At 33.5% G+C, this 27761-nt stretch overlaps 4 protein-coding genes across 4 annotated transcripts in view; 1 reads left to right on the top strand and 3 right to left on the bottom strand.

Moving 5' to 3' along the window:
* LOC100185550 (nuclear pore complex protein Nup160-like) overlaps positions 1-6123 on the bottom strand; it is a 20437-nt gene extending 14314 nt beyond the window's left edge. Inside the window, exons 1-11 of the mRNA XM_009862096.3 lie at positions 5986-6123; positions 5298-5394; positions 4643-4746; positions 4093-4187; positions 3424-3601; positions 3086-3273; positions 2487-2556; positions 2109-2212; positions 1514-1732; positions 983-1165; positions 243-410 (exon numbers count right to left, since the gene is read on the bottom strand). Coding sequence (XP_009860398.2) covers positions 243-410; positions 983-1165; positions 1514-1732; positions 2109-2212; positions 2487-2556; positions 3086-3273; positions 3424-3601; positions 4093-4187; positions 4643-4746; positions 5298-5394; positions 5986-6076 — 1497 coding nt within the window. The 5' untranslated portion in view covers positions 6077-6123. The remainder of the gene's footprint in view (positions 1-242; positions 411-982; positions 1166-1513; positions 1733-2108; positions 2213-2486; positions 2557-3085; positions 3274-3423; positions 3602-4092; positions 4188-4642; positions 4747-5297; positions 5395-5985) is intronic.
* Positions 1-27761, bottom strand: part of LOC108949985 — a 436537-nt gene that overhangs the window by 94020 nt on the left and 314756 nt on the right. The window lies entirely within an intron of this gene.
* On the top strand, positions 7268-15425 carry LOC100183475 (cilia- and flagella-associated protein 36). Its single transcript, XM_026837118.1, has 11 exons — positions 7268-7442; positions 8213-8277; positions 9473-9574; positions 10344-10464; positions 11217-11256; positions 12089-12242; positions 13116-13257; positions 13642-13751; positions 14167-14271; positions 14813-14960; positions 15220-15425. Exons 1-11 carry the CDS (start codon positions 7298-7300, stop codon positions 15321-15323), a joined length of 1236 nt encoding a protein of 411 aa, XP_026692919.1. The 5' UTR covers positions 7268-7297; the 3' UTR covers positions 15324-15425.
* Positions 14781-19274, bottom strand: LOC100185845. Its single transcript, XM_026837127.1, has 5 exons — positions 19060-19274; positions 18103-18306; positions 17800-17888; positions 16881-17108; positions 14781-15617 (listed from the first exon to the last, which is right to left on the bottom strand). Exons 1-5 carry the CDS (start codon positions 19230-19232, stop codon positions 15433-15435), a joined length of 879 nt encoding a protein of 292 aa, XP_026692928.1. The 5' UTR covers positions 19233-19274; the 3' UTR covers positions 14781-15432.

The following is a 27761-nucleotide window of genomic DNA, read 5'->3' as shown; positions in this document are numbered from 1 at the left end:
ATTCATTATAACATAGGTGTTCTGTTTCATACACCTCGTGCCCCTTAACGAGTTACAACCTATGTAATGTAATGGGGAAATGTTTTCCTTGTACAACTGACAATTAAGACAACCCACAAGTGACCACTGGGTTGAAGCAATTGTCGTTAGGTGTCTTGCCCAAGGACACATAAAGTCACAATAGCAACGACGAGCCTTGAACTCATTACCTCTGAGATAAATGACCGGGAAGAAAAACTTACCTTTTTCACAATGGTAGGGATGCAACCATCTGGATTAGTTATAGCAATAGGTTTAGAAGCATATTGTTGATATTGTACACAACTTGTATAAAAGGTGGACCACGTTAGAAGCTGGATTTCATCAAGACTTTGTTTCAAGTTGTCTTCATCAGGTAGATTGTAAGCAACCTGTATTTAAATAAGAAGTGCATGAGATAGAATAAACAAAATAAGCATACCAATAAAAAATGAATATTGGTATATATAAAAATTGCCCAAAAGTGATCTAAAGGTACCACCAAGTTTTAGAAAACAAAAAAGTGTCTGAAAAAAAAAACGCACGCAAATCAAACTGATGGAGTGGTATCCCCTAAAGCAGGTTAAAAAAGTTTTTGTAAAAACTGTGGCGTTAACACTTATGATGTCACCCCTGTTTCAAAGTTGGGTTGACATGACATTCCAGGCACCCCTAAGGGCCTTAACCTCACAACTATATCTTCTGGTTCTTGTTTCTTTTACAAATTATTGCGTGTTTTCTGGGTTGGAGGCCAATTACTCTAACTACTTTTATTTTGTGTCCCAATGTGAGAAAATGGCGACTTGCTTTATTAAGACACATAAAATTGCCAGAGTTAGCAAATTTGTTTGCAATTTTATACTATTCTTGCAAAAATATATATTGGAGCTACACCCCTTAATAAATATGGTATAGCACCCTACTAAGTAGTCACTTAATAAATATGATATATATATATATATACCTCTGTTTCCATTAGTTTCACAACATCGTCTTGCAGGGATTTCATTGAAGGGTTGCGACTGCTAAGTGGGGTTCGTTGGTGGACGCTGAGAGCTTTACGAATGGATGACATACAAAACTTTCGGGGGTCGAATATTTTTTTCAAGAATTCTTCGGGCACACTTGAATGGTAGGGTATGGTGACCTAAGTGTGTTTATTATTATTAAAAAAGAGGTATTTAGTAGGGTGGGAGAAGATTGGGCACTTTTCCATTCTATTTTCTCGTCCCACTTTGTAGCAAATAAAGAACATTCGAAGAATTATAAAACTGCTTTTTGACGCCTTTTATCCAAAACAAAATAAAATATAATTCCTTTTATGTTTTATCAATAATCATGTTATAACAACTGTTGTTTTGTGGTTTCTACTCCTTTTTTCGCTTTTGTAAACTCTTCCGTTCTTAGTTATCGTGACCAAAGAGCAAAAATGTCATTTATTACTTATATTGACAAACAAATTGTCCACACTAACTTAAACAAACAAAGAAATTACCTCAGGTGAGAGCGGTTGAGACATCGCCACTTCATGCCAGGTTTTTATTATGATGTCACAAACAGCTAGTGTTGGTTGATCGTCGGTGTCTTGCCACAACGCCCATAACCGATTGTCACTTGAAAGTTGGAAATCCACCAGTCGTTGTATGGTGGTGGCAGATTGACATGGACAGTACAATGTGGATAGGTGGTGTATGTCGCATGTTTCGGGGTCAAACTGAAATGAATGAATGTAACTTGTTTATCCTCGAGTGGCCAGAAACGATAGTGATTTTAACATGGGTCTTCTGCTTTGTTCTTTACTAATGGGCAAAAAACTGCCTTTTGCAAAAAAAATGGGCAAAAACTTTTTTTGCAAAAAACTATTTATCCATATATATCCACCATATCACAAAATTCGACCTTTTAAATCACAAAAAAAACAAAATTCGTTCCCTTTAAAATCTGTTTTTGTATTTTGCTATAACAGTAATGTTTTACACAACTTTTTTAAAATATTATTTCATACATCATGAGTAAAATTTTGAAAGTTTTTTTTTTTTAATTTTGTTTTCACACAAAATTGTGCTTAACATGATATGAACTAAATTTACCTGAAAATTCAACAAAACAGATTCGTTGGAAAACAGAAGATGAATGCAGAAGAAAAATTTTTTGGTTTCCAAGTTTGAACAAACGCGAATTTGATGATTTTGACCTGAAATTTTAAACTTAACATATTAAAATACCATAAACTTATTGTTTGATGACTATGAGGGATTCAAAAATGGCTTGTTAATGAAACAAAGTCATGGTGTAAAGCTTTTCTGAATATTTTTTAATCGGAAAATTATAAACTTGGGGAATAAATATGATTGATAATTTGTGTAATGAACAAATGAACAAACAAATCTAAGATGGCACAATTTTGTAAAAGACATAGTTTAATAAAGGCCTAAATTAGTTTATAAATAGTTCGATTAAAATGTTACCAATTTCAAGCAAGTCAGGAATCTTTTCCAAATATAACGTGGCATCGAAATGTGCTTCACAGTCAAGTTTCTGGAAAATATAATGTCATGTTAGTTGTTGGGCATCTATGGACACACTAGAGGAGAATAGTTAAATGTGAAGCATTCTACATGTAGACATATCAAAGCTGTTTGAATGTGTTTTTGAGCAGAACATTTTGCAAAAACTGCTTCAACCCAGTGGTCACTAATGGGTTGTCTAAATTGTCAGCCATACGACACATAAAAAGTTAAATATCCCAACAAAAAATTACCCACAAAATACATTAAAATGAATTTATTAAAACATCTAAAAAATATATAAACGTGGTAACTTGAAAGCGGGCAGGATTAGGAGGCATATAAAACAGAACACCTGTGTCCTGTGTTAGAACGACTGTCGTTGCCCGCCATGCAATGCAATTATAAATAGGTTGCATTCATTTCATTAACCACCACTCACAAAGTTACATATGTGGTAACTTGTAAGCGGGCAGAAGGTGTATAAAACAGAACAATCGAGTTATACCTACTGTCGTTGCCTTGTCACGCAAAATTAAACAAACTAAATACATTCTCACCTTGCAGGACCAAACTCGTATCTTATGATCTTTACAAATAGCAATAACTTTTTGATCTCCTTTTTTTATGTTGAATATTGCGAGATCGTTGGGTGATTCTAAGTTGGTATTACCGGCCCAAGGATTAAGGCCAGACCATATCCGAGATATTCGGGAGTTTTTCTTCATTAAATGGCAAGATCCTTTACCTAAAATAGCAGGATATTTATTGAAAACTGCAAAATAACAGTTGTTAAAACACGCTTACAGTTTCTCAGTTTAAAACCTATTTACATTTAATTTGAAGAAAATTACCCCAAGTTTAAAGTTAAAACACCCTGTTCTAAATTAAAACTTACCGTTTTCAAACATTTTTATTACAGCAAGATCCCCAGACATAAGAGCAAATACAAATGTAGCATGAGCGGACGACAGACATGCTGACGCTGTTACAATGTTGTCGGGGTAATCAAAGTCAAAACGATTTTTTGCATTCTCAAAATGAGAGGTGCTCAATCCACTCAATAAATATCGCTCCTGTAATGTGAAAAAATGTTGATTTTTTAGTGTTTTTTAGCTCCTGGATAATGTTATAACCAGAGTCTGTATAAAAACAAAAGCTATTTTATGTTGTTTATAAAAATCGCATAGCATTCAGCAAACGGGGCTAATTTCATCATAATATAAATATGTACAGATGTGTAGTAAAGATCTAGTGCTATGAAAACGTAACAAACTAAAAAATCAAACTAAAATATCATATTAAAACATACAGCTGAAGTGTAAATCAGCAGGTTCTATTGTAAAGTACAATTATAGGCTAATAAGTTTATTTTATTTACAGGTTAAAAATACTTCAAGATTATAACATAAGTAAACTATTAGTCTATCACACTACTTCTTGGTTCTAACATTTACTGATTAATACAGTTTAAATATTTCTGGGGTTGACCTGCCCACCCTGCCACCCCAGGTTTGGCGCCTATGGTTATTATGACAAAGTGTATAAATGCAGTAGAAAAAATCACCTTAAGCCTTGAAATAGGAAGATGTACTTTATACACCCGATTAGTTGTTGCGCATAATATAACAAGCTGACCACCAGTATTTACAAGTTTAAACCCTGAAGAAAAAATTTAATTTGAATAAATGAATGAATGTAACTTATGTTTTTAATAAAAATTTAAAAAACATGGTTATTTCAGGCACGCATAATGTTACATCCAAATTTGAAAGAATGAATGTAACTTGCCTTATCCCCGTGTGGCAGGGCAACGACAGTCGTTATTACACGGATGTTCTGTTTTATGCACGTTGTGCCTACTGACGAGTTACCAAGTAATTTTGTAAGTAAAATAATTTGGATTTTTTGAAAAATTGTTTCTTAATGTATGGGTGACAGTTTATGTGATTGCACAGGGGCATACATGTAGGGATGCACATTACAGAATTTCGAATCCATGAGATTTGAATCTAATTCCTGGGATTCTGTATTCTATTTAATGACGTCATCACACTTCATCTACATACATGCTAAAATATTCACACATGTGATGTGTTAACAAGACTCTTACATACCTGGAGCAATCTTCGAACCAGTAAAAGTAATTCGAAACTGAATCTGCTGCATATCTGTGTTTGTAGCATATTCATATAACTCTAATGTGTTGCCAGATGTTTTCCTGCAACAAAAATAATGGTTAAATAACTTTATTTTGTTTTTTCAGTCACATTAATCAAGATTAAAAAAGTTTAAAAAAAAAGCGAAAATACAGGTAGTAACAGTAAAAAGGACAGTAAATATTATCCCTCTTATAACATCTATTGTCATTTTTTAACGTTACTACCTGTATCTTCTTGCAGAAAAGTTTGGTCGCATAAACTTCCAAAGACAGCTACTATATAAATTTATTGTCACATTAAATAATTTAATAAAAATATGTGGCGTATCTTTGCAGGCCTCCCTTGGCCCCGGTCCGCAGGTTTCACACCAATGTTATAAGGTATAATCCACAGAGACAGTCAGTGGCGCAGCCAGAAAAAAAAATTAGGGGTTTTTTTTATCAAAAAAGTTTCAAATTTATATATTTTTTTTCAATTATATATATATATATAAATAAAATTTATATATTTTTTTGGTTTAATAGGGGGGGGGGGGGGTCGCGACACCCTAACCCCCCCCCCTGGCTGCGCCACTGCCTAATTATGTTACAAAACAGTGATATATATATACCAGTAAATATGATGTTTCCTTAGTTGATGAACAACTTGTATACCACCTCCGGCTTCTTCAAAGGAAATGTTTTCAGCACTAGCTGAATTCTCGGAATCTGAAAAAAATCAAAATGTGGAAAATTCTGTAAAAGCATAAATGCTACTAAGTTTTACTAAAGCAAAGAATAAGCTGTTTTATATTTTACCCCACAAAAAAATGTGAAATCAGAAAAAAATCTACAGACAGGTTGTTTGTGGTCAATGTTAAAATTTGACAAATGAACACAAAAATCGGAGCGAATCAGCAAAAATAATATTTCAAACGAAAATAATACGAAAAAAATATGTCCTCCCACAAAAAACAAACTTTATTGTTTGGTGAGTAAGAAAGTTTCTTTATCCTATCGGCGGAGTATGTCAGTTCCTGACGTGATCTCGCATGTGCAAGATGGTTTTTTTTTCGCATGTGTGCGTGCTATCTTTAAAAGTCGGTATGCAAAGCATGTACATTTTCCAGCCACGTTTCGAAATCCCACTTAATTTAATACATATCTTTCCAGTGTTTAATTGATTGGCGTACGTGGAACAAATCATGACGTACATAAACAAAAGTTTGTAAACAAAATCGCTCGTGCAGCTGCCACAATCTGCAGACTGGATTTTTATTAGCACCAAGGCGTATTTATTTGATTCTTCAATATACTCACATGAATCAACATTGATATCTTGAAAGTAAGAAATATCTGAACATGTCGACATTAACGGCACTTCAAGAAAAATAAGGCTGTCGTCCATCATTCTACTTGTATTTACTATCAGTATGGCTGTTTAATTAATTACAATGTTATAACAAAAATAATAATATATATATTATATATCATAATTTTGATAACTTTATTTGTCTCTTCGATTACGGTAGCGAAGATTTAGAAATATTTAAAACAAAAAGATAGGATATAACGACAAAACAACAGTTGTTAAAACACGCTAACGAACATATTTACATTTATTTGGAAGAAACTAAACGTGGTCGCTACACCTAGCAGAGAAACGAGCTATTTATGTTTAAATATTGTCAAAATAAAATTGCATTATTAGTATTTTATTCAAATAAAATCAATTTTATAAATTTCGGCACAATTCAAAATGAATTTAAATTCTAAATAAATAGAATTCATCACTTTAACTGTTAAATTAAATACAACATTATGATAAGGTAATGTTTAGGTTACAATAATTAAAAATAGTAATATTGTAACAAAAAACGAAAAATAAATTAAAGTAATGCAACTATAGTAATTTTGCATGACACTTTTTTCAAGAAGTTTTAACGTGTTTTAAACGAATATTTGTTTTGCTTATAACTTCTCCTCATCGATGTTTTAATTAACTTTATTTTCGCTACTGTATTCGAAGTAATATAAAAGAATATTTTACGATTCTAATAAAAAAAATACTTATTTTTTCATACCAAGACACGAGCTACGATTTTGAAATGTGCGGAGTTCCCCTACTAAGAAACTAGTTACTATTGAAATTAATAGAAATAGTATAAAATACCGCTACTATAAATACGACTGGCCTTCTCAAATTACAATTCATTTTTATATGATAACGCCGTGGCAACAGAAAGAATTTTTTATATTTTTTAGTTTTTTGACTTTTAAAAATAAATATCAGATATAGTTTTAGCTCTAGTTGTAAAAATTAAAAACCTAAACCGTTCAGATAATTAAAATGTATGTTATTTGACCTAGTATTTAGAATTGTTACAATATATTTCAGTGCTTGTGAAGAATTTTTCCCCTTATTTGCTAACTCCTAACTTCTAAACCCTATTACCCCTAACACTAACCACCAACCTCTAACACTTTCCATCAGCCTATTCTGTACCGGAAGATTCTTCACTAGTACCTATATTTTATAAACCATTTAACTGACCGAAACTTTTCATATGTTTTTCATTGAATAAATTGTGTTTACAGAAGGGAAAATACTGCTTATACACTTGTTTCAAAAATGTCAGCATTCAAGTTGCGAAAGTCGAAAGCAGAGAAACAGAAGAAGCAAGAATCTTCATGGATCTTGGAAGGAATAGTTGGTTATTTACAAAGTCCTGTTTGGCATGTTCCAATCATGAACTTTATCGATGAACATTGCGCATGTAAGTGTGTGTTGGTTTGTATATGTTGTGTTTATTTACTTTGAAATTGACGGTCCGCAGAGTATGGCACATGCATGCGCAATTTTGTTTGCAAAATTTTCGTTGGTCATGCCATAATAATATCATATGCGACATTAAGCGCCAATTGATTTAGCAAAATGAACCAAACTTATCAAAATAAGTATTTTTTAATGGTACCAATCCACCACTGTCTGGTTATACTGCGATAAAGTACTTTCTGGATATTTACTCTCGCCATCATTGCCCTGGCATAGTGGTTAGCGCACATGCCTGCAACCTAAAGGTTGCTGGTTCAAGGTTTGCTGCTGCTACCAGTGTGAGCGTACTTGTCCTTGGGCAAGATACTTAACAGCAATTGCTTCAACCCAGTGGTTACTAATGGGTTGTCCAAATTGTCAGCAATATTGAAAAACAGTCACCCACAAAGTACCATACATGGTAACTCGTAAGCTGACACAAGGTGTATGATCACTCGTGTTACAACGACTGTTGTTTTCCTCATCCTGCTAGGGATAAAGCAAGTTACCTTCATTCATTCTTTTATTTGGTATAATGTCAACTTAAGTAGCTTTATAGTGCCAGTAATTCATTTTGTTTCCCAACTAGTTTAAAAAACCCTACAGTTATGACTACGGTCACTCGACCAGTACTTCTCTTTGTGTGTCATCTTTATTTTTGTTTGCATAAAAACTATGATTGAACTTTCATTTGCTTTTCATGATCACATTGCATGTTATTATTATTTCAAGGCTTTGAAAATAAAGAAGAAAATAAGTTTGAATATACTGACATTCATATGAAGTATAAACAATTGGTGAGTATGAAAATGTGAGGTCTCATTTGGACATAAATGTGGCTGTGGTTAGAAGTGTAATACTAAGGGCACCCTGGTTTTACACCTTAAACTTGTTTTTCCCTGGTCTTAGGTGTCTATACAAACAAGCAGAGCCAAAGTATATTGCATTCACCACAATATTCAATGAGGTTCCCTATGTTTGACGACTATATGTGTAACTGTATGTAAACAATGTCACCCCAGATTCGACCCTGCTGTTAGGTATCTATACAAACAAACAGAGCCAAAGTATATTACATTCACTACATAAATCAATAAGGTTCCCCATGTTTGACTAATATGAGTGTAACTGTATTTCAGCAATCAATGTCACCCCAGATTTTGTCCAAAATTCATACAATAACTTGCATTTTTCGCTTATTGTTGCGGCTGACGGAAACCAAACTGACAACTTTTATTAAAAATGCACTGAACTTGTGATAAAAATGATTATAATACTCATTTAATATTAAGTGAAAGGGCAACTTAAAATTACAACACTGGTGTCTTATTGCATGTTATCATGTGGCAATTTTAGTCTGTACTGTAATACTATATATGGCCTAGGATTTAAAGATTATATTTTACAAGTCATTGTATAAAGTATAATACCATTAATATGTCTTCGACTGCAACGATTGTTGTTTCACAAAACAAACTTTTCTTTCATTGTTCGGGTAACAATACATTTATTGTCAATACACACGTTACACAAAAGACTGTAAATTTAATCATTTTAAACCGAACATTATACCATATATTATGTATATAATATATATTTTATATATAATTATATATATATATTTAGAAAATACTCATTTTATTACATATTAGTATTGCTTTTTACAGTAAAACACACAAGACACATGCGTTTTGTTATATATGTTTTAGTTTGTTGTCAACTAAAAAATTAATAATTTTAACAATTTTTGGACATTCCTTTAGTTTTAGTACAACAGTCTATTTCAACAATCTTTACTATTTTATTCGTAAACTCTTGCATGTTTTAAAATTTTAAATTGTAGCATTCAATTTTGTTTGAAATTTTAATTTTGCATGTAATGTATAAATTTTATTACAAATAAATATATATGTATACTGTACTGTATAATAGGTAGATATATATGTATGTAATAATTTACTAACCACAAAAAAAAATTTCTTTCAATTCTAGATGGAAAGACTACTTGCTGATTACATCAAAGAGTTAAATATTTCTAAAGAAGCTTTTTCTGAAGCTTGTAGTCAAGATGGCTCAGTTGTGCAGCATGTTGAAGTAAGACCTTTAAAAATCTAATAATCAATAAAAAAATGCAGCTGTTTTGGCCCACAGCAAGCTAATATAGTTGTAAATCTTAATGCCACACATAATCTGGCTAAAGTACAATATAATCAAATTTCACTTATTAGCAATTTTTTTTCTACTTAATTAGCAATAGTGTAAAATTATTGTTAGTTTTAATTGTTAAAACTTTAACTTTAAGCCGATTTATTATTGATATGCATTAAAAAGTGTGTGAAATTGCAACTTGGCAAGTTATATAAAAAGTCTGCAGTTTTGCAATACATTATTTATACTGCAAGTAGTTTGTTCATTGTAAGTTGTGTGAAACATAACTTAAGCCGTCAAAGCAGAAAAACAATGATCAATGAAACTAAATCTGTATAAAAAAAAACAACATGAGAGTTTTCAGCTTAAGTGGATTTTGTTTTCCATTTAAATATAGGGTATATATATATATATATATATATATATAGTTATTTGTCTAATCATCATTTACACGTTATTTGGTTGATCTACACTGCATCAAAATTTTGATAATATTTTTCTAAATTAAGTTTGACTAAAAATGAACAATTAAGATGATGATTAATAAGGTACTGTACCAGATGAATGTATATAACTTACTTTATTCTTATGCGGTCCGAAAACTACAGTAGTTATAACACGGGTGTTCTGTTTTAAACACCTCATGCCAGCTTACAAGTTACCATGTATGTTACTTTGTGTCTTTGTACTAAGTAACATATCCATTTATTTCCAGGGCCTCTTTGAATACTTATGGGCTGCAGATGATTTTCTACTTTTCAAACGGATTATGACCAAACACAACTTAGAATTAGAGATGCAAGCAATTCATAATTTACAAATAAAAGAAATTAACGGTAATTTGCATTCTTTTCAAGTGTAATTAACTTTCTTTAAAGGGAAAATGTTCAGTTTTAACCTTTAATGTATATGCCTATTCATTAGGCTTTGCTCTATTATTTATTAATATCTTTATATATATATATATTTAGATTTCCATTCTGTAAGGACAAATGCATAATCATTAAAAATCAATATTTTATGAATGCATTGTTCTGGATTTGTTTTTTACTTTTACAACAATAGGCTTTTTTTAGAATAAATGAAAATCCTACGTAATGAACTTACTTAATACTTAAATGGTAATGGGTCCTAAACTGTTAAAGGCATTTCTTGACTATAGCAGCAAAATCCACCCCAGCTCTTATAACTGACATAAGACAGTTTATCAATTCTTACATAGGCGGCAAACCTAGGGTGCCTGGGTGGGCAGACCAACCCCAGAATTTTTTGCACTGCATTAATCAGTTAACGTTACAACAATATGTTAGATTTGTTTAATATATCTGTCCAACTATTCCTTCCTATTCTACATTTATAAAATCTGGTGCCTATGATTTTTACACCCCTTTATAGGGCTTACATGTCTTCCAATTAAATGTAAATAAGTGCAAGCGTTTTAACAACTGTTGTTTTGTCGCTATATCTTGTCTTTTCGTTTAAAATATTTTCAAATCTTCGCTACCGTAATCGAAATGACAAATAAAGTTACAATTCGTATTAACTACATACAGTTATAGAATACAAACTAATTATTTATTTTTACCAGATGAAACTCTGGACTCAGCTATGTTCAATGAAATATTAAGGTAATATATTGTTTTATCTACCCCATATAACCATTGGGTACTGTGTTCAAGGCTCAGCGCTGCCGCCACTATTGTAGACATGTGTCATTGTCTTATTTGTTGAATAAATGTAACTTACTTTATCCTCAAATGGTACGAGTTACCATGTATGTTACTTTGTGGTTGATTTTTTGTGGAATATTTTTTTATGTATGGCTGAATTTAGACAACCCATTAGTGACCATTGGATTGAAGCAATTGCCGGTAAGTGTCTTGCCCATGGACACATACGCCCACAATGGTAGCAGCGACGGGCCTTCAATCTATTGCCTCTGGGCTACAGGCAGGCGCTCTAACCACTTTGCCACGGCGTAGTTGTTTAAATTAATATTATTGCAAAAGAAATAATCACTTTTAGGTTACATACGTGGTAACTTATTAGCAGGCACATTGTATATAAAACAACCACATATAATGTCCAATAGGACACCAGTATTATAACCTTGACTTGACCAGCCACACATTATATACCACATTAGCTCATTAATCAATAAGATCCGCTATGTTTGACGACTATGAATGTATCTGCATTTTAACAATGTCACACCAGATTTAGTTACCTACATACATGGTACATCGTAACCTAGCATGAGGTTAATGAAATAGAACACCTGTGTTATAACCACTGTCATTTTTCCACCACCTCAGGATAAATAAGTTACATTTATATCTAGTATATGTAGTATATATATATAAAACATCTACATATAATGCATAATAGGACACCAGTATTATAACTCTATGTTGCCCAACACCTTTCCATCAAAAGCAATAAACGAATTACTCGTTACAGCAAATCACAAGCTGCCTACCAAAGTGTGGTCGATGACATCAACAAACTTACAGCAGCTGAAGAAAACGACATTCAACGCGCGATTGAATTTTCAAAACGAGAGATGGAAATATTAAAAGCTCAAGCTGAGCAAGAACAAAAGATGTTGGAAGAGGTGATAACCGGTTGTTATTGTTGTGTTGGTGTGTATGTAACTGGCTTTAATCTCGCAATGCCGGGAAAAACACATTCGTTATAACCTAGGTGTTCCGTTTTATACACCACGTTGCCGGCTTACAAGTTATCACCTATGAAACTTTGTGGGTAATTATTTTTTTCTGTGGGACCAACAATATTATCAACCTAGAATTGGCCAAGCTTTAATTTGTCTTTGTTTTTTTTTTTTTGTTTGTGCAGCAGCATATAATATTTAAACACTATTTTCAGTTCTTAAACCTCAATTTTTAATAATTCACTCATAAATATATAAAGAGCCCTCCTAGCCATTATCAGCCACTTGTATTGTTAAAGTCAAGTGGGTATGTAAAGGTTAAGTGGTGGTGTTAATATGCGTATTACATTTACATTAGTAATCTCTAATATACTGAATAAAAATGACTTTTTACCCATGTGTAGCCAGGTAACGACAGCCGTTATAACATGGGTGTTCTGTTTCATACACCTCGTACCCGCTTATGAGTTACCATTTGTATAATTTTGTTGGTGAATATTTTTTGAGAAGTGTATACAATAATTAGGTTTGTACTAATATCAATTTATTTTTTGCTTTTTTTTAGAGTAGTATATAGTAGGGTGGGGGAAGATGGGACACATTATCATTTTATTTTCTTGTCCAATTTTGTAGTGAAAAAAGAACATTCAAAGAATTATAAAACCGTATCCTCACGACTTTCATAGACCGTTGGTAATTGTTTAAAACACGATCAAGATATTCGGATATTATGTGCTAAAGGTGTCCCATCTTTCCCCATCCTACTATATATAAATAAAGTTAAAATATAAAATAAAGTCAATATTTTTATTTTAGGCCATCAAGCTATCTTTGCAAACCAGCCAAACACCAACTGGTGATAATTCAAACCAGACCAAACCAGTTCCTCCTACAGTGGACGGGGGGTTTAAAACTGAAGCTCCCATAGTCCCTGTTTCTACTGCAAGCATTCAAAAGGGTAAACTAGTTACGCAAAGTTTGTTCACCCTTAAAAACTTAGATTAAATCTGAACTATATTTTTGAGCAGCAAGTTAACTGTTCACACTATAGCTACTTATTAAGATAAAAAACACGTGGTAACTTGTAAGCAGTCATGAGGTGTATTAAACAGAACACCCGTGTAATAACAACTATTGTTGCTCTTTAGGGAAGATAAGACACCTTTAGTACACAATATCTAAATATCCTTATCGTTATTTAAACAGTTAACAACGGTCTATGGGAGTTGTAAGAATACGGTTTTATAATTCTTTAAATGTTCTTTGTTTACTATTATTACCAAATGAGACAAGAAAATAGAATGAAAAGGTGTCCCATCTTCCTCTACCGTACTATATTTAGACGTACTTCCCATCCAAGCCTCAAAAAGTCCGAATACACCACACGTACTACTAGATGACAAAGCTAAAGCTACAAACACACAAACTGCTGCTTTGGCTCCACTTACAAAGGTTAGCTTACTGGTTTACAGCTTAAAACAGTTCTTAAGTGATTTTGGAAGTCCTAATAAAAAGTTTATTCAATTCTAATTTTGTTAATACCATGCTTTTTAAAATCTGATGCATATTTTTCAAGCTATTGACATTTAAACTTTTATGAAAAACTGGCTCAAAATTGAATGTGCAAAAATCATGCAATGTTTGAATATATTTTGTACTAGAACCATTATTTTGGGACCGCCAGCTCTACTTTTTACCAGAATCTCTTTCCCATACTTCCTATCCATAGCCTAGTTTAACAACTGTAATTTTTCCAGTAATTCCCTTTTTCTTTATTTTTAAATAACATGATTTTGTCATCGTTTTAAAAGAGATAAATAAAAATGTAATATTACATGCGTAAATAATGGGTGTATTTATTTTTTAGCTGCATCGTACTAATGCTAGTGCAGCTGCAAGCTGGATCACAGAAGCTCAGAAATCAACCGAAGGTTTATTTGATAAACCTGAAACCTCTACTACAATACCTCAAGTATGTTACTCAGTTATTTAAAAATGAAATTCATGCTGTATTGTGGGTAAATGGATTTTTATATAAAAACTTTGTTTGCTAATTCCTTTCTCTTTTTTAAAAATAAACATAGGTTATTTAAAAATGAAATTCATGCTGTATTGTGGGTAAATGGATTTTTATATAAAAACTTTGTTTGCTAATTCCTTTCTCTTTTTTAAAAATAAACATAGATCGACATGTTAAAATGTTAACTAAACAGAAATATAGTGTTCACCTTGTAAAGCAGATAATACTAAGATCAAAGCTTAATGCTACCGCCATTGTGGGTGTCCTTTGGTCTATTTTTCCAAGAATAAATGCATGAAACTTATTTCTCCTTTGTGGCGGGGCAATAGGAGTTGGTATAACACTTGGTGTTCTGTTTTAAACGTCTTGTGCCTGCTTTACAATGTATGTATACTTCCCACTACATTCTTCTCTGGCTGCGCCACTGCATATGGCTAAGCCTCAGAAGATACTTCATTTCCAAAACATGTGAAACCTCGTGTTTTACTCAAAGGCAAGCAATGTGAATCAAGATGAGCTCGAAAAACGGAAGCAGTATTTGAAAAAACAACGCGACAAAATATTGGAACAAAAACGAAACAGCAGACAGGCAGAACTGAAAGAATTTCATGAAAACCAACCAGAACAATCATCAAGTGCAGGTACAAAATATAACACATCAGAAATATTATAAAAATTCATTTTAAAACTTAAAAAACATATTTTTTATATTATGAGGCAAATATGCTAAAGTTTTTTAATACTCCTGGGAAGATAATTTCATTATAACAAAATTATAAAACACTTTTTTTAAATTTAGCCCGCGTTTTTTAACTGCAGAGAAAAAGAGTAAAAATGAACAAAGATTACTTAAAAACTTGTTTAAACTTAAGTTAAGAAACTGTGTTTTTTAAACCGCAGATAAAAAGAGTAAAAATGAACAACCAGACGATGACGCATTGAACGCTCGTCTTGCTTTGGCTGCGAGATTAAAAAGAGAAGTCATTCGGCAGAAACAAACTTGATGAAACTACCGTACTTGTTGTTAGTGTTTTACCGCAGTAACTTTATGTTAATATTGCAATGTATACAGTAAATACAATTTAATGTTGAAAAGTAAAAAAAAATGTCGGATCAGCAAAACCCACAATGGAATTGGTGGGTTGAGTTTTTGACTTGCTCGTAGTCACAACCAACGCACTGTGTATGGTACCACTGGTCACAAGAATCACATTGAACCCACGATATTAAATTCTCATCCACATTATGTAAGGAGGCAAATAAACATTGATGTGACGAACATGGTTCAACTTCTTCATNTAAAGAAATATCAAAATAGAGGTTATCTGATTCCTATGCTATAATATAGGTTAGGGTATTAAGTAACATACATGGTTACTCGTAAGCTGACACAAGTTTTCCAGCCAAGTTAAAGCAAGTTTATTTATAAAGTTTTATGGCAGATTGGCAATTCCTCGTGCCATGGAACAATGGTTACCACGACCGTCTGCTTCTAGCCTTTAGTTTAGGAAATGTGTTCCTGGCATAATACTGCCACTATTTGGGCATATATGTGTCCTTGGGCTAGACGTTTAACGGAAATCAATAATACAAATATATATACCATGTTTACAATAAATATGCGGTACAACAAAGTACCCTTGTTCCTTATTACAATTGTCGTTTTTTTTTTTTTTAATGTATCACTAGTTCAAAAAAATTTAGTTTTTTTTCACACAATGCAGAAAATTCCATACAGGAAAGTATATAAGACTTATTACTGTGGTTACTTCCTTGCAACTAAACAATGAAGCTTTAGTCACTGAGTTCATTGTTTATTATAACATAGCAGGACAGCTACTGCACAAACAAAAGATTGACTTCCGCAACAGACGGCTTCTAACTTCCTCATAAATAAGTCGGATATACAACAAAAACTATTGGCTGTATTTATACAAACACTTTTTTGCCCATTAGAAAGCTAACTCTGAACTCATCTAATTAAACTAAAATGCCTATTGTTTTTCTGCTAGGTGTACCAACCACGATTTTTTGACCATTTAAATTTACACTACAATCTTTATTTGTATTAAAAGTGTAACTTGAAAATAATTAAACATAAATGGCTTATTTGTCTGCTAGGTGTAGCGACCACGCTTATTTCTTCGAACTAAATGTAAACAGGTTTTTAACTGTAAGCGTGTTTTACAACTGTGTTTTTGCTGCTATATCCTGTCTTTTCCTATTTTTTTATTTTCTAATCTTCGCTATCTTAATCAACGAGTTGAATAAAAGTTATTATAGTAGGGTGGGGGAAGATGGGACATCTTATCATTCTATACTTTCGTCTCATTTGGTAGAAAACAAAAAAAATCAAATAATTATAAAACCGTATCCTCACAACTCTCATAAACTGTTGCTAATTGTTTAAAACTCAATCAGGATGTTTGGATATTATGTGCTAAAGGTGTCTCATCTTTCCCCACCATACTAGGCTATACTATACATATATTATAAAAGCATTTCTATGGTGTATAGCCTATAGATAACGTTTTTATATAGTATATATGTATATTTTGTACCTGCTTCAGTTTTACTTGAATTTAGATTTGATTTGTTTTCATTCGTTCCAACATTCCAATGAGAAACACCTGGTTCATCAAGATTATGCTGGCTATCAATTAGTTTGTGCAACTTAATAAAAGGTGTATGGTCCAAATCATCAATTCCACTGTCTTCACCATTGCTGGAATCTCGACGTCTTCTTTCGTTATTAATGGTGTTTGACAATCTTCGCTTCCGTGAATTGCCTTTTAGAAAAGAATCAAGTTAGAATGAATTTATGTAAAGGAACATACGTAAAAGAAAGATTTTTTTGCAATTTGGACAAAATTTGAGGTAAAATTTTGACATTGTTAAAATGCAGTTACACTCAAAGGAGTAATAGTCGTCGAACATAATGAACCTTATTGATTAATGTGGTGAATGCAATATATTTTGGCTCTGCTTTTTTGTATAGACACCTAGCAGCAGGGTAAAATCTGGGTGACATTGTTTAAATACAGTTACACTCATAGTCATTAAACCTAGTGAACCTCATTGATTAATGTGACAAATGCATAGGACAAATGGTCTGTTTAAACTAAATTCTGTTTAAACTAAAAATTAAACTAAAAAAACAGACTTTTGGTGATGCACGCCACAATTTGTCCCACACACACCAATTAATTAAACAAAGAAAAAATAAGTATTAAATTAAGTAAGATTTCCTAACGTGGCTTGAAAATGTACATGCTTTGCACGCAGATTTTTAATAAAAGCACTCACGCACGCGAAAAATAACCGTTTTGCACGCGCGAGATCCTGTCAGGAACTGCCATACTCTGCAGACTGGCTCGTAAGCTGGCAGCAGATGTGTAAACACCCGTGTTATAACAACGCTTTCCGACCATGCGAGGATAACTAAGTTACATTGATTCTTTTATTAATGTTAAGTTTTACCTTGACGAGGATATACAGGTGACCTATGGGCTGGGTTTATGACATCATTGTCACAATGTACAGAATGATTTGCCTCAATAACCAGGAATCTAAATAAAACAAAAATTAAAACCTTGTGCAAAAATGAAACATTTGTTGAAACACTACAGTCGGAACATGAATAAAGAACACTACCGCTAGTCACTTCCGGTTGTACTGACTACTAAGGTGTTGGGGTAATGGGCCAAGTCAGGCCTAAATCCCAGGTCCTTACTAATACAGAATAGAATAGCAGCCACTTCATGCCCAAAAGTGCCATTTCACCTGTATGGAGTGGTACAGTCTTTCACAATATCGCCAGGTACTGGTTTATCGTCTCTTAAACATCCAAATGCAATATGATCTCCATGTTTCAACCAATGCCGCGTATAAGGGGCTAACATAACCCCGTTTAAATAACTTCCATTTGTGGTTTGAAGATCTTCAACAAACAATTGTTTTTCTTCTAAAGTAAAACGCGCATGCCTCCTGAAAAAATGGTTAAAGCATAAATAAATTAAAACTTTTGGGTAGCTATTGAATTTCAGGGAACCTTATTACAACAGCAAAGCTTCCGTAATAATATATAATAATAACTTCATTTGTCTCTTCAATTGCAGTAGCGAAAATTTAGAAATATTTCAAACGAAAAGACAGGATATAGCAGCAAAACAACAGTTGTTAAACACGCTTCCAGTTAAAAACATATTTACATTTAATTGGAAGAAATCAAGAAAATAAGTGTGGTCGCTACACTTACCAGACAAACAAGCCATTTATGTTTAATTATTCACAAGTTAAACTTTTAATAGAAACAAAAGTTTGCGTAAAGACACTTATTCGTTCCCTAGAGTACAAAAAAATACAGCAGCTCTTTTGATGCTGTCATACTTTAGACATTTTCAAGCTTTTGGTGCTTAATACTGTATTACAAACTGTTAAGCAACGATTTATTAAAGCAAACTAGATTTTATTTGAAATAGAAATATAGGTTTCAAGCTGTATAATTTGTAAAAGATTTGTAGCCTTATATTACTATGTCTGTTATAACTCGCGCTTTTGCAGCTTGGTAAGGATTTAAAAGTTACATCAAGTAAATTAAAAGGTTTAGTTTGCAAAAATAAGAAAAAGTGCATGTAACAAATTTAGAAACTTATTCGTGTGCCTTTCAACAGTGTAAAACAGAAGTGTACATATTGCACATTTATATATTTAAAAAATAAACCTAATTAATTTAAATACCTGGAGAGAAATAATGGGAACGCTCTAGAATCAATTTTAAAATCGGTCCTTGAATGGCGACCAAGAATCCATTCGTCTTTTTCGTCTTCGTTAATTTTAAATTCAAGTTTTTCTAAACCACTTTCGCTTTTATTTTCGCTAGTATGGTCAACTTGAATTAAATGAAACTCCATCTGTGCTGAAATAAAAAAAATAATAAACGAGAAAGATTCTATAGTCTGACAGACCACACTTTTGACCCTTCACACAAAACACGTCAATTGTTTGTCGCCGCCTTCCGATATTATTATGCAAACTACAGTGCTCCCCGTTAAAAAGTGCTGATAAATTCCATACAAAGCAAAGTTTCTTGCTATTGTTTTTGCGACAGGAAAGAACAGCGTCGAAAGTGAAATTTTCATACGTCTAATAATATTTAAGTCATATTAAACAATTAAACATATTGTGTTGTTTTCCAATGTTTCGATTTGGCATGTTAAAAGGGGAACTCCCTCTTACGTCATTTGGCATACATTTATCAACCCGTGGGTACAACATGAGCACGAACCGTGACATTTCACGCACAGCAGGGTTGTTGGCAGCCTTAAACTTACTGCTGAAATTGCTTTGCGCATGTTTGGCTTACAAAAATACATTATTTAGTGGACCATGGCGTACCGCGCACGATTAGTTTTGTAGGATGACGTATTTTCATACACTATTGCAAACATACTACGATATATAGTAGGCAAGTAGGGTGGGAAAAGATGGGAGACCTTTAACACATAATTTCCAAATAGCCTGATTGTGTTTTAAAGAATTAACAACGGTCTGTGGAAGTAGTAACGATACGGTTTCATAATTTTTTGAATGTTCTTTGTTTACTACCAAATGAAAAGAGAAAAAAAATGAAAAAGTGTCCTATCTTCCCCCACCCTACTGTATATGTATAGCAGGGTGGGGAAAGATGGGACTCCTTTTCATTCTATTTTCTCATCCAATTTGGTATTAAACAAAAAAAAAACATTTAAAGAAATATAAAACCGCATCCTCGTGGCTTTTATTGACCATTGTTAATTGTTTAAAACACAATAAGAATATTTGGACATAATTTGCTAAAGGTGTCCCGTCTTCCCCACCCTACTATACTATAGAGTAGCAAGTAAACGCCCAGTATAGTTACGATTGACTGTTGTTCTAATGGTTAATTTATACCTTATTGTGGGCTTTTATCTAACCTGTTTATTCATGCAATTTTACCCATAGCGTGTTTTTAACGACTGTCCTAAAGCTGCTAATTCGCTTCTCTTCGCCTTTTCTAAATAACCTCATCTTTGCTACTGTATTTGAATAAAAACAAAATGTTTTGTGTTTTTTTAACAAAATCCTCTAGACCGCCTGTTGTGCCTTCTGTACCAACGACGATTACGGTGGAAAGGAGGAAATTTTACGTGGTTTGAAAAACAGCAGCAGACGGTTGACCTTTTTCTCAGCATGTGCTGTCAACCAGCATCGTTCGATTACCGAGCGATAAAACCGCGTTATCTCGAACTTTCTTGTGTGCTGCTTGGCAAAAGTAAATAGCTAAAAACTTTACGAAAACTTACACTGCCTTTTATTTCCATATCACCGCAAGAGATTGCAGGCGAATGGTTTTAGTCTGTTCAATTAAAAATACTAAAATATGCGTGGTTTAAATGATTACACATAGGAGAAACACATTGTACTGTTGCAACTCGACGCTCAAAATGACGTTAACTTACCCAATCTTAATACTTCATTAATCAATGTCAATATACGACTTATCTCATGGTAGACTATTCTCATGAAAACAAACCCCCGTTGAACGAGGTTAATGATATCCCGTTCAGCCGATGACAGGCCAAAATCTTTTCATTTTATCGCATGACGTCACACTGCTGTCACGTGATTCCGTTGTGATATAGTAGGATGGGGGAAGATGGGACACCTTGAACACATAATATATACAAATAGCCTGATCGTGTTTTAAAGAACTAACAACGGTCTGTGGAAGTCGTGAGGATACGGTTTTATAATCCATTGAATGTTCTTAGTTTACTACAAAATGGAAAGAGAATACAAAATGATAAGGTGTCCCATCTTTCCCCACCCTACTATATATAATACGCTATTTGCTGTAACAAAATAACGAAAGATTCGAGGTCAACTTAAGCTCATGGCAGGCTCTTACGAGTCCTTGCCCCGCCATTATGTAAACTTTTACCTGATACTATATCGAGTACTCTTATAACAGAAAAGGGAATAAAATAAGCACCCGCTAGAACCTACATATGGAGTCGGGTCAACACGGAATCATGCCCCCAACCAGCAGTCATACGTATTTCAATGAAATGCTAACTCCAAATACGGTATTTTTAGTAAGCCAGCCGGTTTGCTGTGACATAGGCGGAAAAACATGCTGAGTTATTTAATTATCCATATGCCGGTAGAATTTGCTAACTGTCTACTTGTTCACTAGTATGTACACGTTTTAGATACAATATACGACCCAATAACGAAGTGCGCTTTTATTTCAACTTTCCCGGACTGGTCAATAAGCCTATAATATAGTAGGGTTTTTACTACCAAATACAACAAGAAAAAGGAATGAAATGGTGTCCCATCTACACGGGCTATGCGTGCAGAGAAGTAGTTGAAAATTTCCGCCTCATTGGATTAGCGGTGCAGCCAAACTCACGACCAACTGCTGTTTTGCACAGTTTTTTTTATTAAATAAGAAGACGCAAACAACGGCGCTTGAAAAATTACAACACAGTAAGAATTTCGAATTGCATGTAAATAACTTTAGCAGTATCGCTCGCCTGGCTATGCGCATTGTAGGGGCAAAGGAAGGTAAAATATATTTTAACTTAAAATATGTTACGAAGTATCAGTAATAAACAACTGTTTTGTTATTATATCGTACTGACAGATCTGTATAAATAATAGAGGTATAAAACTTACTATGGCTTTTTTTCCACGGACTGTGGTTTCTGCTTTCGTAGTCTTCGTTGATATTCAAGGCCAGGGTTCTCGTCACGTGATTCATGTGGGAAATGACGACACAGCACAGAAAGGAGAACCAGGGTTTTCCGGTAAGCAGGGACCAGGGATAAGAGTGAACGAGGATCGTCTGGAATGGTTGGTGAACAAGGGTTGCAAGAAGTAGTTGGTGAAAGGGGGTTGCAATATTCTGTGGGACCAAAAGGTGATGTAGGTCAATGTGATCCGACTTGTAGAACGGAATACAATGAACTGATTGAGAGGATGCAAAGAGTGAAAAGATATGCTGAAAGATGTATAAGTTCTGTGATCTAGTGAATAGCACTTTATGTGAGTGTTATAAATGAATGTTTTGTTTTAACTCAGCTTTGATCGCAAATTGCAAGAAATCATTGAATTGGGGTTTTGATAAAAGTGGGATATATTCCAACCCATGGAAGTTTACTGCGACCAAACAACAGATAACGGAGTTGGTTGGTAAGTTTGAAACATCTTGATATTTACCGCTGTCAATACCACGTTTAACTTGAACAGGTTTTCCAACGAAGAACTGACGGGTCTGAAAACTTCTATCGAACTTGGGCAGAATCTGAAAATCTCAGAAACTAATTTTGGCTTGGTTTGTATCCAGAGACTAGTTCATATAAAAGTAGTGAAACATTTTTTTGTTGTAAAGGATCAGAAAACCTGCACGCTTTAATGTCGAATGGAAGTTACCAACTGAGGGTGGAATTAGAAGATTGTAAGAATGATAGAAGATACGCCAAATACAGGTAAGCAAACACCGCATGAATAAATTAAACTGAAATATAGAGATCGAAATTATTTCTTGCAGTTCATTCGCAATATTGGGTCGGGTGAGCAACAATATAGGTTGACGGTGTCAGGATATTCGGGAAACGCAGGTAATTCTTTTTAAAAGTTTTTATTATAATTAATAAACATCTAATTATCGAATATTACAGGGGTTCGTTAAGTGTACACAATGGTTACATGTTTGTCATCATTCCAACCTAAACGGGGAATATCTAAATTGTCAAACCAGCACCAACAGGGCTGCAAGTTGGCGAGCTTTCCGCGGACTTTATTATTCCCTTAAATTTATAGAGATGAAGTTCAGACCCATTTGAGCTTCATTTACCAATTTTACCATGTGATAACTTTAACCTCATATATTCAACTAATATGCAACTAATATTACCGCAGGTTATCGCATATGGCTTAAAAATAAACTAATCACTATTAAACATCTTTTATAAGTATAATTACTTAACTTGTCATACGCATTATAGCAGAAATTTACATTCAGCTCTTGGCATCGTTTGGCACCAGGTGTCGATGTTGAGAGCTTGTTGTTTGCCTTAGTGGACGCTGGGACGTGTTTAACTAAACAAATTTTATCCACAATAGTTCATTATGCAGATATGCCAAATGAAGTTGGACTGTTATAAAATGAAATTTATTCAACTGACATCACGCGGACTACCAGCGCCTTATTCAAACAATTTGACAAACATACACAACGGACAAACCTGACGAAGAAACTGCCATCGACAGAATAATGAAGGGAATACGCGACAATTTGCCTACAGCCAAAAACGCATGCGAGTATTTTGTATCTTTTCATAAACAACAGCCGATCAAAAATTACAAAATAATGGGAAATATCACCTTTCTGGCCAGTGTTATATACAAATGTCGGATTCAAAACTTGAAGCCAAGAAGAGAAATGTTTATCTATGCAATGAACCGCTGCGCGGGGCCAATGAAAAGGCTGTTGCATAGAAACACAATAAGATATTTATATATATACAATACAAACTAAAGGAGAACGCCAACTTTTTTTAGAACGCCAGCGTTAATTTTAAGTATCGTTTGTTCGCTACAATCGTTTTCGTTCAATTTGTCGTTGTTGTGTTGCTGCGTCATTACTGTATTTTTTATTCAATATGCAATAAATAAAAAATAAATAAATAGAATTTGTAGTGTTTTCTGAAACTGCGACATAACTTGTTAAAAGGAGAAGTTCTTTTTGCGTCATATGATAATCGCAAATACTCTGCAATCTGCACCTATTTGGTCTACGTACACAAATAATGCGCCTGATTCGGTTTGCAGCAGGTTGTCGGATCGACATACATAACTGCAACTTATAGGGCTCACGCGAAACAGCAATTAGGCCGCACAAAGCGAATGCATGCAGTCTACCTGCTGTTGTGTTTTCTATACAAATATTGACTAATGACACTTGACGCTGCTAGCATTGTGGGCGTATTCTTGGACACAACGCTTAAACGGGCATATCAACGAAATATTAAAATTTGTGTTTTAATAAAGATGCTGAGGGGTGATCTAAAGGTACCACCTAAGTTCTAAAAAAATGCGTGCCAAACCGCAAATTCAACCGTTGGAGTAAAAAAATCGCCCCTGCGACGATGCATGGGATTTTCCATAATAAAAAGTGTCACTGAACTTTGACCGTTTCTAGTTTCTAAAGTACTGAAAAAAATCCTCCCATAAATGTTGGTATAATGAATGCTTCTTTTTTGTGAATATAAAAATTGTAAAATATAAATAGACTTTATTATGTTTTAATTTTTAGTTACATATACTATGCTGACTCGGCATTTTCCTCCTATTAGTTAATATTTAACAATTTTTTATATTAAATTCGGTCGGTCGTTCCTGTTAAAAATTAAGTTTCAAAAAGTGATGGGTTATCGTAATTTGATATGCAGCTATAGGTTCAATCAAATGATCAAAACATAGTAAAGTCTATATTTTTTTATTTAAGGGTGGGGTAAGATGGGACGCCATTATCACATAATATCCAAATATCCTGATCATGTTTTAAACAATTAATAACGGTCTATGGGAGTCGTGAGGATATAGTTTTTTTATTTTTCTTTGTTTACTATAGTAAGTAGGGTGGGGGAAGATTGGAATCCTTTAGCACGTAATGTTTAAATATCCTGATCGTGCTTTAAATAAATAACAACGGTCTATGGAAGTCGTAAGAATACGAATCTATAATACTTTGAATGTTCTTTGTTTAATATCAAATTCGACGAGAAAATAGAGTCAAAAGTTGTCCCATCTTCCCCCACCCTACTATATATTGATACAGAAGATGCATTCCTTATACCAAATCCGCTTTTTCAATTTTCTTGAAATATGACACCCGTGTTATATATCTGTAGTTGATTCACACGAGGATAACTATAAGGTATACATTTATTCGGTGAGTAACATTCCTAACATGTGCATTCTCTCCCATGCACAGCTAGTTCGATTAACTGGCGATGAACTTTTTCATCTAACTTTGCTTTCAGAATAAAACTCAACGTTAGTTTAAATTCAGAAATTTGTATAAGAACTTCAACAGTTTATAACTCGATAATTCGCTTACAAAACCACCACATAGAACGAACCAAATGGAAATAAAACAATGCCGAGTGCTTCACACTTTGTAGCACAGCACGAGTTTGCTTTACACTATTTAAATTCGATTGGTTGCTCTAGCAACGTAACCTGTATGTAACTACTAGCAACGTAACCTGTATGTGAATATGTATCATAAGTAACAAATATTTTGGTGCGATTGAATGGTTTCAAAATATTACTTCATTATATTACTGCGATTACAAGCCAGCGTGATAATAATATTATTAAGTGGTTCGAAGCCACAAAAGTATTGAGTAAACATACGTTGATTTTTGATGGTTACATATTAACTTTTTCTTGGCCAAAATGTTGAACTTTTGCGGATAGGTATATATAGCATATCGAACTGACCGAGGATTCATTTCACGAATCAATGACATAACTATATAATATTGTCCTGTCAGTTGCAAAATGATAAAACCGTTAGCCCCTACAAGAAGCTAGAAATTGGAGGCAATGGATAAACTCGGTACGTATCATAAATTATTATTTTAAACATTTTTATCAATAAGTCTTACGTCCTTTGGCCGAATCCAAACCATAACATATTTGGGGGGTGTGGCAAGATATTCCTTATTTACATTCTGTTTGCATTAGTCATCAGTTTATTCGGAAGTCAAGGGGAAAGCCGGTGACGTCACAGTAGATTTAAAAAATATGTATCACAATCTGTAAAAAAATGGCTCCAGTTCTCTTTTAACGTTAAATAAGTTTAACCTTATTAGGGTTGTAACCTTGGAATGATAAGACTACGAGTCGCCACAATAAAATGAATTTGTAGAGTGGGGAAAGACGGGACACTTAAGCACATATTGCCCAATATTTCCAAAATCAAAATATGTGACGGTTTTTGAGTGACACCACAATTTAGTACTATCGTTCCTATATTAATCGACAACAATTCAAAGAAATATATAAAATCAAACGAGGTATTTAGCGATCCGGACAACAGGTGTAATTTTACCAAATCAAAAACACACGCAGGGTAAGACGGGGCAGTGCGACAGTGCATGGGTTTTCCTATATAAGAAATGATAAAAATTCACTGAACTTTGACTGTCCTAGTTTCTAAACTACAAAAGAAAATTTAAATTTTATATCTCAGTTTTCCAATATTTTCCCATTAAACTAAAATGAGACAAAATAAAACTGTACGAAATGTTTCATCCGATTTTATTAAACTACGATACTGGATTGAGGATTCAAACTTCAAAATTTCGAGAGTTTCATACGATTCAGCGAGCATTTGAAATGAGCATCTTATATTCTTGATGGTAGCAGGGTGGGGGAAGACGGGACACCTTTAGCACATAATTCTCAAATATCGTGGTCGTGTTTTAAACAATTAATAACGGTTTACGGGAGTTGTGAGGATACGGGTTTATGATTCTTTTCTTTGAATGTTCTTTGTTTACTACTAAATGGGACGGGAAAATGGAATGAAAAGGTGTCCCATCTTCTTCTTCCCTAATATATATGTACCTATACGAATGATGGTGTACAAGTGCCTTACAGATATATAGAAAATATATTGCATATATACTACCATCCGTAACTATACCTATTGCATATATACCATCATCCGTAAGTAACATGGACCTTTATTGCATTTTGGTTGTTGTCCGGAAGCATCCGTATACCCGCGTGCAAGTAGATTATAGTGTTACCCGGGTCAACGACAGTCGTTATAACATGGATGTTCTGTTTCTTTGTTGTGTGTGTTTTTTCCTTTATATGGGTTAAAATATCGGTTAAATTTCTTGCCTGGATACAACACATAGCGCCCATAATCGTAGCAGCGTCGAGCTTTGAACCTAGGACTAAATTTGATGAAAAATCACTCATGCGTTAAGCTAATTCTTGAAAGGTTTGCTTTTAATTGCTTGAAAGGTTTCCTTTTTATTTAGCAATTTATACCTCAGGGGTAATTCAACTATAAGATACTGATATAATAAAAAGATAATATTTTGAAAATATATTTGCACTTGGTGATAATTTATGAGAAGTAGCTTGTGCCAAAAACAGAGTAGTAATACCCTATTTGTAGCTAAAATAAAAACTTTATCAATAGTTATAATCAATTTTCTATAATTACAAGTTCATTATACACTTGTTGGATACAATATTTATCCATTGATGTTTGAACATTACCCATTGTCGTCCAAACAATACCAATTGTTATGCAATAATATAATGTATAGGTAACATGTTAAAAACTCGTAACCGGCTATTTCCCCACCGGCTAATTCCCCCCA

Source organism: Ciona intestinalis, chromosome 12 (assembly GCF_000224145.3).
Source record: "Ciona intestinalis chromosome 12, KH, whole genome shotgun sequence".
NCBI classification, from domain to species: Eukaryota; Metazoa; Chordata; class Ascidiacea; order Phlebobranchia; family Cionidae; genus Ciona; species Ciona intestinalis.
Note: the sequence above shows the minus strand (reverse complement) of the source record. Positions and strands in the feature narration are given on the sequence as shown.